Source organism: Fistularia commersonii, chromosome 21, assembly GCF_037954325.1.
Source record: "Fistularia commersonii isolate RoL2024-O1a breed Wild chromosome 21, RoL_Fcom_v1.0, whole genome shotgun sequence".
NCBI lineage: Eukaryota > Metazoa > Chordata > Actinopteri > Syngnathiformes > Fistulariidae > Fistularia > Fistularia commersonii.
In genome coordinates this window covers 12319768-12339078 of record NC_141304.1, presented here as the reverse complement: position 1 = coordinate 12339078, position 19311 = coordinate 12319768, and the positions used below count along the sequence as shown (strand labels likewise).

At 41.5% G+C, this 19311-nt stretch overlaps 1 protein-coding gene across 1 annotated transcript in view; it reads right to left on the bottom strand.

Moving 5' to 3' along the window:
• The window catches only part of suclg2 (succinate-CoA ligase GDP-forming subunit beta), a 102174-nt gene that overhangs the window by 36094 nt on the left and 46769 nt on the right, over positions 1-19311 (bottom strand). The window contains exons 5-9 of the mRNA XM_086168645.1: positions 17671-17823; positions 16133-16222; positions 13681-13777; positions 7822-7983; positions 6041-6183 (exon numbers count right to left, since the gene is read on the bottom strand). Coding sequence (XP_086024771.1) covers positions 6041-6183; positions 7822-7983; positions 13681-13777; positions 16133-16222; positions 17671-17823 — 645 coding nt within the window. The remainder of the gene's footprint in view (positions 1-6040; positions 6184-7821; positions 7984-13680; positions 13778-16132; positions 16223-17670; positions 17824-19311) is intronic.

Genomic DNA, 19311 nt, shown 5'->3' with positions numbered 1-19311 from the left:
AAGAGTTCAGAATCTGTGTTCCAGCTAAGGTGCGCCGCCAGTGTCCGTGTCTATGATCGCAACAGGAAACTTACGGTCATTTTTTTGCATTTTGCATGCCCAATGCGTCGATCGCAAAGGTAATACTGGTAGATTGCATAACGTTAAAAAAACATAGACATCAGCCTATCAACCGTCCCGTCACTTGACTGCAGATGCACAAACAACGGCGCCAAGTGCAGTAAAACTAACAAGCTAGTCAGCAAGTTGCCTCCAATTTTCAGCCCTCGGTTTTTTCTCTTAAACTTAAAAAGGTAATAAAATGAGTGGGGGAGCCGGACCAAGTAAGAAGACAAAAATCTATCACTTTCATACGGAATGGGAGGAGGACTTTTTTCCCCCACCATGACATTTTCGAAGTGCGTTTGCCTCATCTGCCGGTCTACCGTCGCAATACCGAAGAATGGTAATGCGGAGCAGCGCTTTCGGGGCGTTCGTGGAAAATACGACACGGACATCCCGCCCAAAAGCGAGCTGAGAAAGACAAAGGTGAAGGAACTAAAATCCAAGATGTTGGGACAACAGCCACTTTTCACACAACATACTTCAAAAGCGAAAGCCGCGATGGAAGCATTGTTCCGGGTGTTAATAAGTCAGCGTGAACTTGGGTAATGACAAAAAAATGCAAAATCATTACTTTGTGTTGTGCAATATTGGTTCATGCGGTTATGCAAGATACACTAACATACATTGTACATATAAAGAATGTTTTGCATTTTTGTTTTCGGGTAGATCATTTAGATTTGGTCATTTTATAAGTAGCTCACATGCTGGAAAAAGTGTGAGCATCCCTGGTTTATACAATATGTGGGACGAGGGTGTTACTAAAGACATATAGCAGAAATATTTTGTGTTGCAGATTACTCCAACATCAAAATAACACCGCAACAATAACATTAATGCATAAATAAACACTCTAAGTAGGGCTGCGTATCTGAGATTCTGATTTCAAAACTCTAAATTAAAGATGTACAGCTGCGCAATCGTTGGACTGTATCACTGTATTGAAGTTGTGCGCTGCAAGTAAAAACCAAAATGTTACAACGTTGAACCGAGCCAAGTGTCAATAAGTACAATTATGCGCTCGTGGCCGATACCTTTCAAGGACTAACACGGGCGCGGAGCACGGGCTCTTCAAATCGCTGTACGTTTCTTAAAATGCACTAAAGCTAAAGAGGGTCCCGTGACACAGAGAACCGCTCGACCCTTTATCAGCCACTAAAGCAAGATTTTAACGCACTGTAAGCAAATCTGTAGGAAAACCATTATAAGAGGCAGAACCTCTCGCCATTTAATGACAACCCACGCCTTTTTAATAACAAAGCATTACATCGGATCGAATGCCGTGGTGGCTGTGTAAGCTAGACTGAGCGGATATATATATATATATATATATATATATATATGTTGAGCGTTAAATGGGGAACTAAACAAACAGACAGACATTAAAACCAACCCTTTCCAGATCCAACAACTCAAACCTCTACAGTGTCTGAATATTATACAATTATTACTAGAGTTGTGCTCCCTCCATGGGTAGCCTCGCTTAATACTTGTGTAATCAGTTGTGTAATCAGTTTACAGAGAAGGGGCTCCATTACTGTGGTACCTTGTATTTTGTTTTGGATTTTTTTTCCCCTCACATTTCTTGTTTTCAATGGGATTATATTGCGTGTGCTTTGAACACCAGGGACCGACGTCTTGCACGGGCCCACGGCTTCAGGCGGAGAGGTGATTCCTTACCTAAAATAACACTACCGGAGTCTAACATCGCAGGTGACTCTTGTGATTAAAAGCTGCTGGGGTCTCCCGGGGGGTTGCATGCGTGGGTCTGCGTGTGGCGCTGACATAAAATGGGATATGGAAGTGCGCGGCACTCTTGCAAAAGTATCTACACGTTGTGCGATTGCACGGCGAATGAAAAAAAAAAGGTGTATTATATCCATTGTCGCCATGACATGTAACACCCCGAGGACTATGCCCTTTAAAATAGGGCTTATTTCCTCTGCATCCTCAAAACAGCAAGCGCAGTTTTTTTTTTTCCTTCCTCATCCGGCCGGCTTTGACAGCAGCTACTATTTTCAATGACTCCATACATGTTGAGGCACATTAGCCATGGGTTAAGACATTTCCATACGGGGATGAGGGATGCAATGCCTGGGTTTCTACAGGGCTCAGCTCGCGGAGTAAAACCAAAAGCGAGGTCTGCACATAGTGGATTTAGCCAGATGAAAGGCTGCGGGGAAGAAAAAGAGAGCAGCAAATAGAACGCCAGACCGAACAACGAGAAATGGGAGGAAGTGCAAGAGGAAAATCATGATAGCTCGCCAGCCAGAAGACTCACTGGGGTGCCATCGGAAATGTCCAGTTATGCATCACCATGTAAGTACCCCTGAATAACACCAATAAAGTCCCTTTCACAGACAACAGAGGAGAGTCTTGGAGAGGTAGTAATAACATTGTTGTCTCTGTAGACTTGGGGATGGGACATTAGCAGGTGGTGCTCAACAGTCTCCCTGTAAAAACGAGAAACATGTCAAAGAGATGGACTGATGCAGGAATGCATAAAGATTCTTTTTTTTTTTTTTTTTTTAATGTTGGACAGCAAAAAAAAAAAAAAAAAAAAAAAAAAAAAAGGTGAGCCGAACTGAAATTGCATTTACGATTTTACGAACAACAACGCGTTTGGAGCCTTGAGGTGATTAAAGTGTTATTTAAGCAGGGATCATTTACCAGTTTTACCATTTAGGTTGTTAAATTGAAACAATTATGTTACAGTGACTGGCATTTTAAAAAATCGGTACTTTATCCCAATCATTGAATTGATTAATTTGGACAACCGGTTCCATTTTGTTTCGTTTCAATGTACCGAGCACAATCACAAACCATCCGGAGAGTGTTGCGGAGAAATTTCATTATTTACTAAGCCTATAAAAATTAGAGAAACAGCCTTAAGCCCCAACAGCAAAATGGATGTTGAGTTGGGCAAAACATCCATCTGCCACTTTCTTTACAGAACGGGCACAAAGCAATAACTAGCTTATTTGGCTGTTGGTATTTGCCGCCCGCTCCTGCTTCTTGCCCAAAGGTGATGTGAGGGGAAACCTCAATAAATTCAGCCGTTCTGTCAACAACTGGTTTTATACGTGGATATGAAGAAAGTGGAACGATTTATTTTAGCAAGCCAAAAAAATATGTCATTGCTTTAAGAAATAAATAATTAAAAACAAACAAAAAAAAAAAAAAAAAAAAAAAAACTGGAGGCCTTAATTCAAAATACAGCCGAACAGTCTGGCGCCGAGCTGAGGTCCAGATCATCTGACATTGTTACTATATACATGGATACACGCTTCTTTGGAATTCATCTTTTCTTCTGATTGTTTCAATTCAGCTTTTATGTTGTTCCCACTCGGTACGCAGCACTCCAATTTTCCCCTCTCCCTTCTTTTAGAGAATAATGATGTTAAAAGTAATGAATGCTGTAAGGCTCGTGTACTGAAGAAGTGAGTGGAAAAAGGGAGAGAGAAAAAAAAAAAAACAAAACAACGGGAGCTTTGTCATCACGGGCTTCGTCTCTGATACTCTGTGCCAGCAGTACCTCACTTCCACTCCTCTCAGTACAATAAGCCCGAGACATCAAAGATGGACGCAGAGAGGCAGCCAGAAAGATGGAGACGAAAACGTAAACGAGAAACTTTTGACACGGACGAGCCGGCGTACGACAAAAAATAGTGAAAATGTACAGCATCATTACAATGAGATATATTCCGCTTTACTGCCTTTTGAGTCGGCGAACGCACATCTGTCTCCGTGAACCGAAACGATGCTTCGCGGTCCAAAGATGCATTGATCTCTCACATGAATCGTGTGTTCTGGAATGCAGAGCTGCTACCCGGGCGATACTTATCAAACCCCCCCCGCCCGCCCCAGCCGGCTCACTGTCAAAAGTATTTGCTGAAAGGAAAAAGTAAAGTTTGCCTCCTTAAAAATAATGATGGGCCGTACGAGCAAATATGTCCATGCGGGAACCGACTTTGTTAAGAAATGATGGCTTATTTGAAGGCCGCGCACACGGATGGTCCTCATATTTAAAGCAAAAGGGGAGAAAAGAAGCCTTTCTGTAAGTCGTTATTGACAAACGCGATCGATAACTTTTCGCCTTGTCACATTTAGCTTGCCTTGGGATGATTTCCATATCGGCTGGTGTATTTCTTTTTTTTTTTTTTTGGATGGGGGGTTTTTGAGATGTAACATGTGGGAGGAAAATCATAAACTTGGAAGTCGTCGCTCCTATTTCTCTCCGCGAATCACAGCTGAGTTCTCAAGTTCCGCCGGTAGAAATGCTAATGGGGTCTTCCAACCTGATATTACTGTCAATCCTATTCTACTTTTTCCCCTCAGTGCGGGCGGAGCTTCCTGTCTGGATTACCATACACAGCAGCAGGAGAGACAGGCAGCGGGCTTCTAACCCCCATCTGGATCTGGCCAATCAACCAAAAACTGGGGAAAAAAAAAAAAAAAAGGGTGAGCGGGAGTCTATGTGGGTGTTTTTAGGCAGGGGAAGTGCAGCGATTTCAGACTTTGAAATCTAATATTTAAGAAAATCCCACCTCACTTTAAAAGGGGGTTTTCACAATAATATATGGTGACAGGAAAAAGGGACGAATCTTTGTAGTTTCCCTTCCCCGGTATTTTTCCATTTCACCCGCCGTATTCATTTTCATCTTCTCTAACGGACCAATGGGTTGAACTCACATGAGGCCGGCTCGAGAACCCGCGCTGGAAATCTGACAGAGGCAAATGTGTCTGCCGGGGTGTTACGGTGGTGGGTTTGTAACGTTCGCCTGCAAATTCCTGCAACGCCGCCCTGTTTGCTGCTCCGTGATAAATGAGGTGGGAATGGTATAATGTTATGACGAACACTACATCATATGAGAGACTCCAACACTATTACCTTAGGATAAGATTTTTTTTTTTCTGCTGGTCAATATTGGAAAATACTGTATATACAGTATATGAATGAGTGACTGCCTCTCACTTTATTCATTATAATAATAATAGTAATAATACATTTTATTTACGGTGCCTTACTCAACATTTTAGGACACCATATAGAGAGATACACAAAAGCAAAATACGGATTTAAAAGACAGAATAAAAATAAAACCAATGAAAGTGGCCAAAGTAAAAATAAATCAATACATTAAAAGAAAAAAGAATAACAAGGTTGAAATACAAATATCGCTGTTTCTAGTTCCCTTAACAAGGGAATATATCTGGAATATATTTAAGAATATATCTGGAATACTTTTTTGAATTGATTCCACACTACTTTGGCGGTTGCGTAAACAAACAAAACAAATAATGCTGCAATGGCTGAACATGCAAACACAGAGGTAATCAAACAAATCCGGTTAATATGCTATAGAGAGCACTTACGGGCAAATGCCGGCAAATTACCAATCAACAAAGTTGAGACTGCAGTATTGTAAAAGGCACATATAGGTCAGTTCAGAGCTTTTATCGAAAACGTCAAAGATTTTTACAAAGCCATACGCGTTTTGCTGCATATATCCCTTTTCTGAACTGTTCATACAGCTTTGTCTGGGTGAATGTGTGTGTGTGTGTGTGTGTGTGTGTGTGTGTGTGTGTGTGTGTCTACGAAGGAACGCGTGATAAGAACTCATATTTCTGAATACAAAGCAGTGATTTTTCATGCCACTGCTTCTCTAAAAAGTGGCAGATAATCGCGTAGAATCAGTTTCTCTCGGAGAAACGTGGAAATATGCCAAGGTCCCGGGTATAATAAGCGCTGTTGTCTCAGCGACAAAACGCTAAGCAGGGAGACCGGGCTTTCTGAACAGGCTGTAACAACATACAAGACAGCAATATCATAGAAAATTCAAACCGCTGTGAAATCTCCAATGGCCCGTCTAAAATAAGCAACATGATTGCCTCATTATGATACATTATATCACCGCGATCAACATGTTGTCCTTACCTTAGGGTCAGCGGTGAGGAGCTTAAAGGCCTCGTACACCTGCCTCTCTTTGACTCCGCCGCCGAGATCCAGGAAGTTTGCCGGCTTCCCTCCGTGCAGGTCAATGATGTCACACGTGGCCATGGCCAAACCGGCTCCATTCACTGATAGTCGGAGAAAAACAGATGTCTAAAAACACTGTTGATGGAGGAAATATTAAAAAAAAAGTATATCCTCCATTTTAAAATGCTCCTGCATTCAGACAAATGTCTTTAATGACTGTGACCTCTGGTATTAATCCAATCGAGTGGTAATGGATTATAGTCTTTAAATGGGTTTACAATTAATCACATTCATTCTTCAGAATAAAAAAAACCTTCTCACACCAAGCGGTTTTAATGTGCACATAAATTTGCTGGTTTTCACGAATTGTACCGTGGAGCAATGGGAGGGGGTTGTCAACCTATGGAAGGAAGAATTAAGTCTTACCGGCTGATTACGGTTGTTTGTTTTATTTAGAAGCAAGAAGTAATAAATGTCTGACAAACGAAACAACAGAAACAAGAATAGTTATGGCTGGAGGCGGATAAGCATTTATAGCGGATCTCAACACGCGCTCGTATTTGTGGAGCGGGGCTTGCCACTCATGTTAGCATCCCATTTGTCGCCTGAAAAAAACGGTGTAAAACCAGAATCAATCTTGTACACGCTGTCTGTCTGGATAGGCTTTGTTATTCAAAGTAAACACAAAGGAATACAATCTTGGGTAACATTATCGGGGAAAATGTATCCGAACAATGTAAACAGCTGGCAACTGTGCCTGGTTTGTACAACTGCCACAGCGTGATGTTGTTCCCTATTCTATAGGGCGCATTTAAAAACAGGCCTTGGTAAAATCTGTCATTTGCAATACCAATGCATTCTATGGCATTTAAAATAAATGTTGATAGCCAAAACAAGAACTCAGTGACCGCAATCATCTCAAAACCAAATTTGGAATATCGACAGCTTTAAGCTGATCACCAAGGTGGGAATGTGGTCCGAACTGAAAGACGTCTACATAGCAAGTATCCTCATTTATTATAGTACCTGTGCAGCTAGTGTTTGGTTTAAAATATAATATCCGGGCAGAGTTGCACAGAAGCAAAGTACACAAAGAGACCGCATCTCGTTCGATTTTGGCCGAACCGAACATGTGTGCTGGCGCGCTTTCTGAGTAACTTCTCAATAAAGGGGTAAATTCACTGTAACAGCTGTCACTTCGCCGGCTTACTGAGGTCTCATGGAAGCTGCAGGGCCTTAAAACTGTTGTTACTTTAAGAGGCACTGGGAGCACCAAATCCAGAACAAGGCAGTGTGTGTGTGTGTGTGTGTGTGTGTGTGTGTGTGTGTGTGCAAGTGGGAAGAGGGGTGGCGGTGCTAACAGACATCTAATGTTTTTATGAGGCTACTGGGTAAGACGCGAGAGCACCTGTTAGTGCTGCTGCACACAGTAAAAGCTGTGATTTATGACAAGAGTGTGGGTCTTTAATGAGAATGCTAACAATCTGGCTCACTGGAGACTTTCTAGGCGGATTATCGCTAATTAGAACGCATTGGTTACGGCAGCATTCCTTCTGGAGTCCTCAGAAAGCTGCTTGTTACGTGGACCGGAGGAGAGCCCAGGGTGCCTTTACTTTGACAAAGTTTTGACGGCGTCTGAGCCCGGCACTTGCGAGACTTCAAAGATGCATTAAAGCCCTCTGCTGAGAGGTTCGCTTAAGGAGGAACTCATAATGGTTGGCTAATGTGTGCCCACGTACCGAAGCAGGCGATGTTTCCGTCCAGTCCGATGTATTTGAGGTCCCACTTGGCCGCCTCGGTCTCCGTGGGGTCGCTCTCCGTCATGTCGTCCATGGCGAACACGGCTTTCTGACGGAACTCGGCGTTGTCGTCGAAGTTGATCTTGGCGTCGAAACAGACCACTGGTGGAGAGTCGTGATGAGAGACGCGGGACAAAAAAATGATAAAGAGGAAGGTGATTTGCAAAAAAAACGACATTTTAAAGCTTGAAATGAGGTGACTGAAGGACGTCTCTTTGGCCTGCTGGTCTTTAATTATTTCAGCAGTTTGCTCACTAATAGATGTGTTTCTGACTGCTTCTGAATTAACTTCAAAAGGCTGGATTTCAAAAAGGAGACAATCACAAGGCTTTATGTAAAGCAAAAAAAAAAAAGAAAGGTGATTCAAAATTAGATTTTTTTTCACCGATCAGTAATTTGCTTTAATCAATATATTTCAGGCGAGGTCATCAAAAATAACTCCCTATATCTTGCATCTATGTGTACTTCTCTTTATGTTAATAGTGTTCACTCATATAGTGCTTTTAAACCTTGCGCTTTACACTGGATACTTTCACCCGTTCACACAGCCGATGGCTGCCATGCAAGTTGCTTACAAGACGGCCGCCGAGTGTAAATGTGTTCATTCCCTGTGAGTCCAGCTGCAAACCGAACTGAGTTATTGACTACCGTTTTTAGGACAAGGGCATTTTTCCACATTTTTTTTTAGACTTTTTATAATCACTTGCGGGAATTTCCTTCATTGCATTTAACCCATCATAGATGAATCATTAGCTGCCGTCTATCAACGACAGGGGAGCAGTTAGGGGTTCAGTGTCTTGCTTAACAACACTTCGATACACAAGGACAGGGGTCAGGAGCCATAAAAGCCAAATATTTCAAAATATATCTAATTGAGAGCCACATAGTATTTTTAACGTATAATAAATTACTCTTACTTTTAATGTGACTTCTAGTGCCACATGGTTTGGTTCAAAGTGCCGCTTTATATTTGACCGTTTCATTGATGCAACTTTATCATTGCATATTAAACATACCGCAGATCCTGCTCTCTCCACAAATGCAAATTCCTCTGTCCACGCAGCCAGGAATGCACGGTAATCATCGTCTTTTTTTCTTTTCGCCATCTTTTCCGTTACAAGGGTTGAAGCCGATAAACTAGTTGGCTATCTGATAAAATTGATTTCTTCACCTTTACAATGACACGGAAGCCACTGGTTCCCGACCCGATCAACGGGTGTCCGGTGAAACTTATCTTCAGAACTAATTTCTGTTTACTTTAAAATGACACAGTATTATGAAGAAATATCACAAGTATTTTAGAATCAATTCCGAACTGATTTTTTTTTTTTTTTTCGACTCATAATTGTCTGGGGGCCATATGCCTTCACCGGAAGAGCTATAGGTTGCCGACCGCTGCACTAGGAGGAGCCGGAAATCGAACCAGGAAAGTCCGGTTACAAGGACAATCGCTCTACCCCCCTGTGCCATCTTTGAAATGATAAACAGTCCAAAAAAATTATTCTCATTGAACAAAAAGGCATATGCAGCTTGGACTACAAACTCACTCCAGCAAAGGTAGTTCAGCCTTTACATGCATTGTTTCATATATGTTGTGAGGAATGCATTACTGTCATCCATCTAGCGAATGACGTCGGCTCTTACCAAATGAGACATTTTCCAGTTCCACCCTTGAGGAAAATTCCTTTCCAATATATGTCTAATATATATCTGCCAGAAAATTGCTGCATTCCCCGGTGACGTGTCACGGAATTCAAACAGAAGAACGACTTGATTTTAATATGAAGCTCATCTACAAAGCCCGCATCAGTCACAGCCACATCATATTGGTGGCATCATGCTGGTGGAAAAGGGAACTCGTACCTCCCCGTATACATTTTGAAAGGAGTCATTTTATTCATTAATATTCATAACAAATGAATAGACAACACAGCTCCCTTGTCAATTTTTGACGGTGCATTCTTTGAACAAAAATGCGGTTTTGAGGGGAACAGGGAATATCAAAGACTTGATGGATCTTCGGTGTGTTGTAACACATCTGGAGAGGATGCGTCACGATCACAAGTCATCCACATCGATGTCTTACTTGGCAAATTAAGTTCGGATTGAGTTCAACAAAGGCAACGTTACAAAAGCAGCACTATGCCCTTTGGCTATTTGGAATGACTTTCATTGAAATACACGTAACCTTCAAATCACAGGGAGCGACGACAATAGGACAATGAAGTGAACCCTTGAAACGGTCCATAACATCTGTTCTTTGCGAATGAAGACAGATCAGCCAAAACATTAAAATCACTGACATTAGAACGGACAGTTGAAGTGAACAGTATTGATTCAATTGTTATGAGCCTGTCAAGATGATGGCAAGATGAATGGTCAGATCATCTCCACATCGGTTTGTGTCATGCTCCTCAAATTTAGTCCAGATCTGGTCCGAGGAAGAAAGTTAAAGATAGTCTAACGCAGCCAAAGATTCAGTGAATTTGTGACACATTTACTATCAGGCTAAATCAACTATCAAACGCATTTGGCTCCATAGGTCTCCGAGAACATTATTCTAAAGCGCCAGGAGGCAATGGCATATCACATGGTATCAAAATAACCACTAAAAATACCCTATGTGAGCTAAAGATGAGGGCCCGCCTTTCGGAGCAGATATCCCAAAAGTGGTTGCATTTCAAAATAAATCCCAAAAGTAGCCCTAGAGAAGATGTAATCTTGTAATCCCGAAAGGCTTGCAGAAGCTCATTTGCTCAACCAGAGAAGGTTGATGTAGAGGAAATTCACCTCTTGTCAAATGGAACAAGCAGATGTTATCTGGGATAGATCAAAAGCTGGACACCTCGGCATTCTCCGGTGATTCGGTCTTTTAACCAATGCCCCCTCTTCTGCTGCTTGCCCAGCCTGAGATGAATGGACTCCGTTTGTTCCGGTAGACTCTGGCAGGATTGCAATGCCGTGAGATGTCTTGTCTTAACAGCCTCAAAGGGTGACACCACACCCACAAAGCCCGTGCCTCTGACAGGCACACAGCCACAACAAAACCCTACAGCAAAAAGCATACCGCTGTGAAGGGACAGACCCAGGCTATCATGTTTGCACGATGCCACTCGAAACCTTCATGCTCAATAAACATTGATAATGTTAGTCATCTTTGACTCTCTGGTGAAATTATATATATTTACTCTCCCCTGCGGGTTCCCTGTTTGCTGCGCAGATACAGGGGGCCTATATCCTGTCAACCTTGGTTTGGCTTCACTTAGTGCACCTCACTCCGTTGACATCAATGACTACTTAAAAGTAATGACCTACATGAGATTCCCGCTCTCGGTTCCGCCAGCCAGTGTTCATTCTTTGTCTACGCCGGGGTTTTTGAGAGTCTTTCAAAAAATTCTCCACTCTGTTGGATCCTGCCAGCACTGGGCAGCCAGCATACACAAGCTGTAGGTGGTGTCTACTCCATTTGGTCAGTTGCCTTTTCCTGCTGTCACAAGGTCTGCCTCTATTTGTAAGCTAATCTTTTCCTTGAAGCTACTCATAAATCCAGACACATGGTGCTGAAAAACAGGAGGGTTTGATCACATTAGCACTTATTTTTGTTGTGGGTCCTCCACCCTGGAACAGAGAAGCCTGCTGTTGAGTTGAAATTGTGTCCTGGATTGTTTTGATAGTTCTTCAAAAAATATCCACCACAGAGTCTGGCTTTGGAAGAGCGAATCTTTGTATTCACTGGTTTTCTTTTCTGAGTAAAATCCTTTACCTCTGATCAGGAAAAGGCGGTTCATCGAGGAAAGAAGTTGTTAAAACTTCGAACCGCTGTTGATCAAACTACCGACTCAAACACAATAACTGTACCATTTTAGCTTAGCAAGGAACTACATGGGTGAGTATGTCCTTGAAAATGAAGGTCAAATTGATAGTTGCCCTGGATGTCTTTACACACAAATATCAGCAGAATGAGGTTTGATGAAAGAAATGAAGAAAAAAAAAAACTATTTTTCCTTGACATTCATCTAAAATTGATGTATGTGCGTATGTGTGTGTGGTTGTGTCTATGTATATATGTTTCACATTGCGTATATATCTCTCTATATATTTTTTTTTTCCTTTTTCTTTTTTATTAATACAATTTTCTAAGAATAAGAGTAAGAGTAAGAAAAACGTTATTTATCCCGAAGGAAATTGTTGTCCCAGACTTTCCGGTAAAACATAACAATAAATAATATTAGGAAATTGTATAAACAGTATAAAAAGGGGGGAGAGTAAGAAATACAAATAAAACTATAAAGTGTCTAAGTAACAGGTCAAGGCTATAAAGTGTCTTAAGGTCTTAAGTACCAAGTGAAAGATAAGGAGTGCACAAGAGTATGAACATGCAGTTGTTATGAAATGAAATATTGCACAGTTATGAATATATATACAGATAAATTATTACGATTTACAGTAAGTGGGTGAGATTTTTATATATATATATATATATATATATATATATATATATATATATATATATATATATATATATATATATATATATATATACATATATATATATATATATATATATACATATATATATACTATAGAATACAAAACAAATGTGGCACCAAACAATGTGGATATTTCACACAAATCATGTTTGGTAGTTCCAGCTGGCAGGGGACAAGACATGGAGGAATTTCATTCAATTGTTTTTAATGGAGACAGAGAGTGTTATTGCTGACAAAGGTCAACTGCCACTTTGGTGCTCCATCAATCTTACAATGTTAATACTATTTTACAAAGCCCTTACAGCATGAAAATGATGTGCCAAAGATGGAAATTCAAAATAGTCAGTCTACATTTGAAGAACAAAGAGTTGATTGACTGCATGAAAAAAAGCACATCTCTAATCTAATTACTTTGTTATTTTCAAGACAGGACTCTAGCAGAAAGTGACCTGAGGTGGAATTTTTTTGTTTTATGATATAAGCTGCTTTTTTATTGAATTAAATTTAATTATTTGAGTGTATGCCGTTGGCATACTACTGGTTAAGTATTGCAAATAGGGTAAGTCTAAAATGGTTCTACAAAGTGGTTCCTGTTGAAAGAGGAAAGTGAATATTGGGGTACTTATTACCATCATTGAATTTTGGGAAGAGCAGTATAAATAATTTGTGTCAAACCCTTGAGCATGTGCATTATTAGTCTAAGGAAGACGGTGAGCAATAAGGTCGCTTTGTGTTTAGACATTAACAAAAGTGCCTTTTTTTTTTTCTCTTTAAAAAAAAACAAACAAACAATGACATGGAAACTTTTTTTTTGAACTGTGGTCAACTGAAAAAAAACACAAACTTTATCTGTTTTGTAATGATGTTGCTTTTTCAATGACCAGTGTCAGTAGGAATCATCCTTATCATTAATCATCAAGTAATCAAAGAAAGTGTCCGAGAGCTGCTGTAAATACTGTTATGGGTTGTGCCCTTTTTGGACGAGCGGGAGTGAAAGAAACATCAGAATGCTATTAATAAGGAAGGACGTGCTCCCTGAAGCAATTTCAATTTTAAGTCATGCTGACAAGAAGCTGATGCAGTGCGCAGTGTGTTGCAATTACACTACAGATTCTTAAATATATTCAGACCTGAGGAGATAATATGCCCGTGCCCCACAGTCACTGATTAATATGGAGCTGCGTATTCATGCAGAATTCCCCAAATAAATGGTTGGATTGCAAAATAGCACGGACACACACACACACACACACACACACACACACAAAAAAAGGTGACAGGCACAGACTGTGTCCATGATCCAAGGTACCTTGTCCTTCAGGAGTCTCTCCTAGAGGATTGACTTCGACTTGAGTGGCGTCAACTTTCAGGAACAGATCATAGAGCCTCTTAATCTGATCTGCAGCCTGCAAGGTCCACAGAGGACAACAATTACCTGATGGTTTGGATCGGAGCAGCCGGTCCCATCAAGGCCGCACAGCCTCCCACGCAGGCAACATAAACATGAACAAATCACATTCACTTACCAGAATGTGACACCGACTTTTTCTGAGCGCCCGTCTCCGGGCTCAAATAGGCTATTTTATCAAAAGGATATAGAAAGCAGCAGGATGATGACAAACGCTGGCATACTTTTATATACCATGTCAATATTATTGTTTATTTCAGGCTTTATGGATATTTATAAAGAAAATACGAATGTTAGGTGAATGCGGCGGATATAAGCGGGTCTGAAACACCTCAATCATCATTGCAAAATGCCCCATTTGGAACGATCTCAAATGACAATGTACTTGATTGCAGCCGCTGCTGATAATGAAAGCAATTTGACTTTTCAATGTCTACTTCCACACAAACAGAATGCCAATCTCTGTCAACCCCCCCACCCCCCCACCTTCCTGCTATCTGTCGCATGCAGACACAAAACATAATCATATACAAACTACGAAAAGAAAATGGGCCTTATGCATGAATGTTTTCCTTTTTTTTTTTTTTTATAAATAAAACCCTATGGGCTATATGGAGGTTGACAGTTAAATGTGTCTCCCCCCACCCTTTCTGCGTGTATTGAAGAATTGCATTTGATCTGAAATTAGGCACTCATACCAGGCAATGTGCCATCAGCGCACAAAAACGCCCAAATAAACCCGTATGAGGACAGCAGACTTATGTCCTTAAAAAAAAAAAGAAAAAGTAAATAAATAAATAAAAAGAAAGGAAAATGCAACCCAAGGGAAGAGAAAGAGGGAAAATATGTTTCCTCTGCCATTTACTTTTTTTTTGCCTGCAGTATGAGTCTGGGTCATTTCACAAATGTAACAAAAGTGAAATGAGTCAGTGTTTTGGCTTCTGAGAAATGGATGTGATCAGAAGTATTGCCTTATTGTCCTGAAGATAGTGAGCCGTATATTTTGCACACTTTAGGTGTGAATAAAAGCTTTCTGTGTGCCGTGTCTCGAGAGCCGCGGGCCTTTCAAAGTGTGCAGATGGCACGCCTCACCGGCGAGTGGGTGCTCCCGTTTATGGTTACAATACACCTCCTGGCGGGGCTGGCGCTTGGTAGATGGTGTCATCAGCAGGTGTAGCTGTAGACAGACTTAAAGGTTTACCCACTAAAATTACTATTTGATCAAAGTGGACTATATTCTACATGTTGATGCCAAGGAAGCTATTATACTGATTAGGGGAAACAGAATGGGGTATTACATTAATATATTAAGCCTTGAAACATAATGAGCGGTCCAGTAGAGGCCAAAAAAAGAGCCCATTTTATTAAATGCTCTGCCAAGCATCCGGATTTTAAAGAGGATGAGTGCTGAATATCAATGTGGGAAAAATAAAATAAAAAAAAAAAAATTAAGATTTTACATGGCAATTTTGAATGTGCTTTCATTTGGTAAATTGCTTGTATTATATAACAAAATAAAAATTGATTGTTGTACAGGAAGAGCATCTTCATTGGTATATGTATATATATTTTTTAAAATCAGATTACCAAAAAGAAGCTAGTGCACAAGTATCAAAAAAAGGTTCTGCGACGACCTTGTTTTTGGAAATATGGTCAATTCATGCATAAGGGCCGTTGTTCTTGTTATCACATTGGTCAGTGTAAACCAGTAACTCTCAGTAACACACAGAGGAATGAAAACTGAAGTTTTGCTATTGTTATCTCATAATAAGAAAGCTGATTGACACACAGTCCAAATAGGATTCGGTGTTAATCTGATATCTCATGCCATAATACAAGTGTTGGGGTTCCCGGTGGATAATCGGTATCCGGGTTAACTCTACACCCCAGCGCTCCATCTCGTTGCGATTGTGAAAATGAAACGTCCGTGCCGTAACCGCTTGACATGTATGCTAGTTCACATTGCCCGAGTACAGCTTGTGAGCAGACCGTGACAGGCAAAAAACAAATGGCTTACTGTCCCCAACGTTATATCTTGGCCTTTAGAGATTAGTTGTGTTTCTAAGAGCATGTTTCACAACTTGTGCCATCAAATAACAGTACCGTTGCGGATTAAGGCTCTTGTAGCCGGGGACAGCGTTGTTTGTCACTGCCAGATATGACAAGTGACCGGCCAAAGAGAGCAGTAATGATGTAAGAGTAATGATGCTTTCCGGCCCGCCTCCACAGAGCGAGCTCAAACTTGGTGAGTGCATGAACGCGAACGCGACGTTGTGTACATTTCTGCCTCAGCTCCGCATCACAACATACAACATACCCATTACAACATACACCCGTTCCGTGTGCCTGTTACCTGTTTCTGCAGAGGTCCTTTGAAACCCAAATTAGTCGCCATGCGAAGTGCCTGGTCTTGCTTCACTCCTTCGTAGATATCTATGATTTCCTGGGAGAGTTGTGGTGGAAGTAAAGGAGGGAGAGAAACGGATGGTGAGCACGAGTGAACCGGGGGGTTCAAATGCGGGACTATAATTTGACACAAACCGGACGCTCGTATTAAACTGTCAACATTATAATTATGTTGTGCGAGTCCCCAGAAATGGAGACAAGAACAAAAGGGCTGGGAACGGATGGATTTAAAATCATCGGGCCGCTGTATCTTTGACTTTCAGTCAGAGAGGAAGCGCTTTCAGGCTCTTTTCATAGCTTTAGAAATGGGATTTCAGATTGCAGTACAGTGGAGAAAATATGGCATAAAACTGGTCTGAAACGGTTTTAATGAGATGCGCTAGCAGAGTATCGGGAGTGTTCGAAAAAGGAGTACTTCACCAGTAGCGGCGGCAAACACACACACACACACAGACACACGGGAAACCATTTAAATTAAACTATAAATACATCATCGTGGTTTAGTGTCTCTTCCGACCAGGGGTGCTTTTGACTCGGCGTCTGTCCGGACACATTTGGAGAAAGTTTTCAAAGAGATTAGTAAAATGAAAGTTGTTTCCAAGAACATTAATGTCACATTACAGGTGACCTTTAACACGTTTTAATCTTAAAATGCCCCCGTTTTATGTTATTCGTCGTTTGTGTGCAATTCTGTTGTGGTTGTCTTCAGGAATTTTTTTTTTGGGGGGGGGGGGGGGGGGGGGGTTCCTGCAAAGTCACCATGACCTCGACAATTTAGCCCCAAATCTTAAAAGATGTTTTAGTTCAAATAACGGAGGTGGAAGATGAAGTAAAATTGCCCTCAGCAGCTCCTGAAGAAGCTCCTGGAAGAGAGCGACATCCCGCTGAGGTCAAAGTGACCTCGGGCCTTTGACCGCCGGTGTCTAAATATCCGTCCATCGGATCCTTGTGGAACTTAGCGTCGAATCGTGAGGAATCCCGCAAGGTATTCAGGTCGCCACAGTCTCCAGCCATGGCTGTCGCCAACAGAGGCATAAAAACAATATAAATGGTCTTGGTAAGGGGTTGAGCTAATGCATCTTGACATAATTCTCCAAGTCTCTGGAGCTCTGTAGGAAGGGTGAATACCAGGCTGCCAAACGTTGTTCCGCCAATCGGTGGTTGATGATGGTTATAAAGCGCTATCTCTAAGGTCCAGTCAAGTTTCCCATACACACACACACACACACACACACACACACACACACATACAAGCAACTTTTGGGTGTGTATGGAAACAGACCCCAGTGGAATATTTAGTCATATTTTTATTAACAATAAAACATCTTGTTCTAAGTTTTCAATTGTTGCGCCCATGCGGTCAAATCCCATTAAAAGGAGGGGAAATATATTTTTTTAACCAATAAAGCGTTGTCAGTTCAGGGCAGTGAGTGGAAGCGCGTTATTCTTACTGTGAGAAGGAAGTGGGACCCGAAAATGGGATACCTTGAAAATGAGCTCCGGCGTGCTGGCGGCTACCTCCTCGATATCCATACCTCCCTGGGGACTCCCGACCATGACGGGGCCGTTACAGGAGCGGTCCATTAGAATAGCAAAGTAGGTCTCCCTGCTAATGTCCAAGGCCTCGGCGACCATCACCTGGACACGACACAGCGGGGGCGCAGAGACGGGGTTACAACAACATGTCGATCCCGTCATTACCGAGAGCATCAAAAGTCCCCTAAAAGAATAAAAGTTGATAAACCCGAGCTTCTCACTAATGTCTTGCTAGGTAATTAAAAAGCCGATGCGAGCGTAGCCCAAAATTACCCACTAGCTCTTATACAAAAACTCTGAAATAGCCAGAGACCATAACCTGATTGAATCTATGAAGCGCGGCGCTAATAAAAGTCTCAAACACTGCGGAGGCAGAGGAGTGGGAGCAGCAGAGAGAAACATCTGAACGAGTCAGACAGATAAGCACAAAGTGAAAGCAAGCAAGAGGCTCATTTGAAAGAGGAAGAAAACGAAAAAAGAGGAGAAAACTGGCGGCTACGTGATGGCTAATGGGCTGCACTTTTCTGAATGGGGATTTGTTTGAACATGCACAGTATTTACCTTCAGCAATCACCCTAGGAGAGTGTGTCTAGCTTTTTATCCTCCTCAGTCACTCAAATGATCTCTTAAGTTCCCTGTCACTTGCTACCTCTGTGCTCCAGTCCAAAAAAAAAGAAACTTCTTCTATACTTCTGCAAGCCTTATATTCTGAACAGTCTTTCTCCACGACCGTATCCTCTGCATTTCTGTTATCTATCTTCCTGTATCAATACCCGGCAGCAAATCCATATAATGGATGCAGGTGCGCTGCCACTTTTTCCGCTGGTGTTCCCCTGCTCTGTGGTGCAGTAAGGCTTGAGAGTAGATTCAGGCTCCATTGGTGGGTTGACAGCAAAGCTCTCGCTGTCATCCGAAAGGCCAGCTCCGGACTGCGAGATGAACTCGGCCCTTCAAGGGAGCCGATGGCCGCTCTTGCCTGGCGAGGCCTGAAGTGTTCTCATTTCAAGTGGCTCTTCTAAGAGAATTTTTTTTTTCTCTTCATTTCACCCTATTTGGTTTCCGTCTTATTTCGGTTCGGTTGCAAAATATAGAATTAATTGATTGCACCTTGAGCTTTTGTAAAATTTCAATTGTGATATTAATTTGTCATTTGGTTGGATCTAAGCTCTGCAGTAGAAGTGTGTGTGTGTATAGGTGTGTGTATAGAGAAAGGGGGCCAGGGGTGGGGGGTGCAAACAGCAATGGACATGTACACAGAAACAACCATAAACGGACCGAGAAGGCTTCGTCACCTGTGCATATCTGAACTGAGGCGGTGGTTATGCATGCAGCATGCATTGGAGGGGAAAAAGATTGACTTGCTTGTTAGTGGAAAACAGATATATTTTTTATTGCTATTATTATTTTTGCAAATCAAGAACCTTTTAATTCACAGTGGGCCTGGTCCAATTTATGCAATGAGCCATAGCGTTAGGATTCTAGCACCCACTGTAAAAAAAACAAACAAAAAAAAAAAAAAAACAACAAACACATACTACTGCTTTAGAACTAAAAAAAAATAAAGAGAATGATTTGAAAAATAAAGAAAGA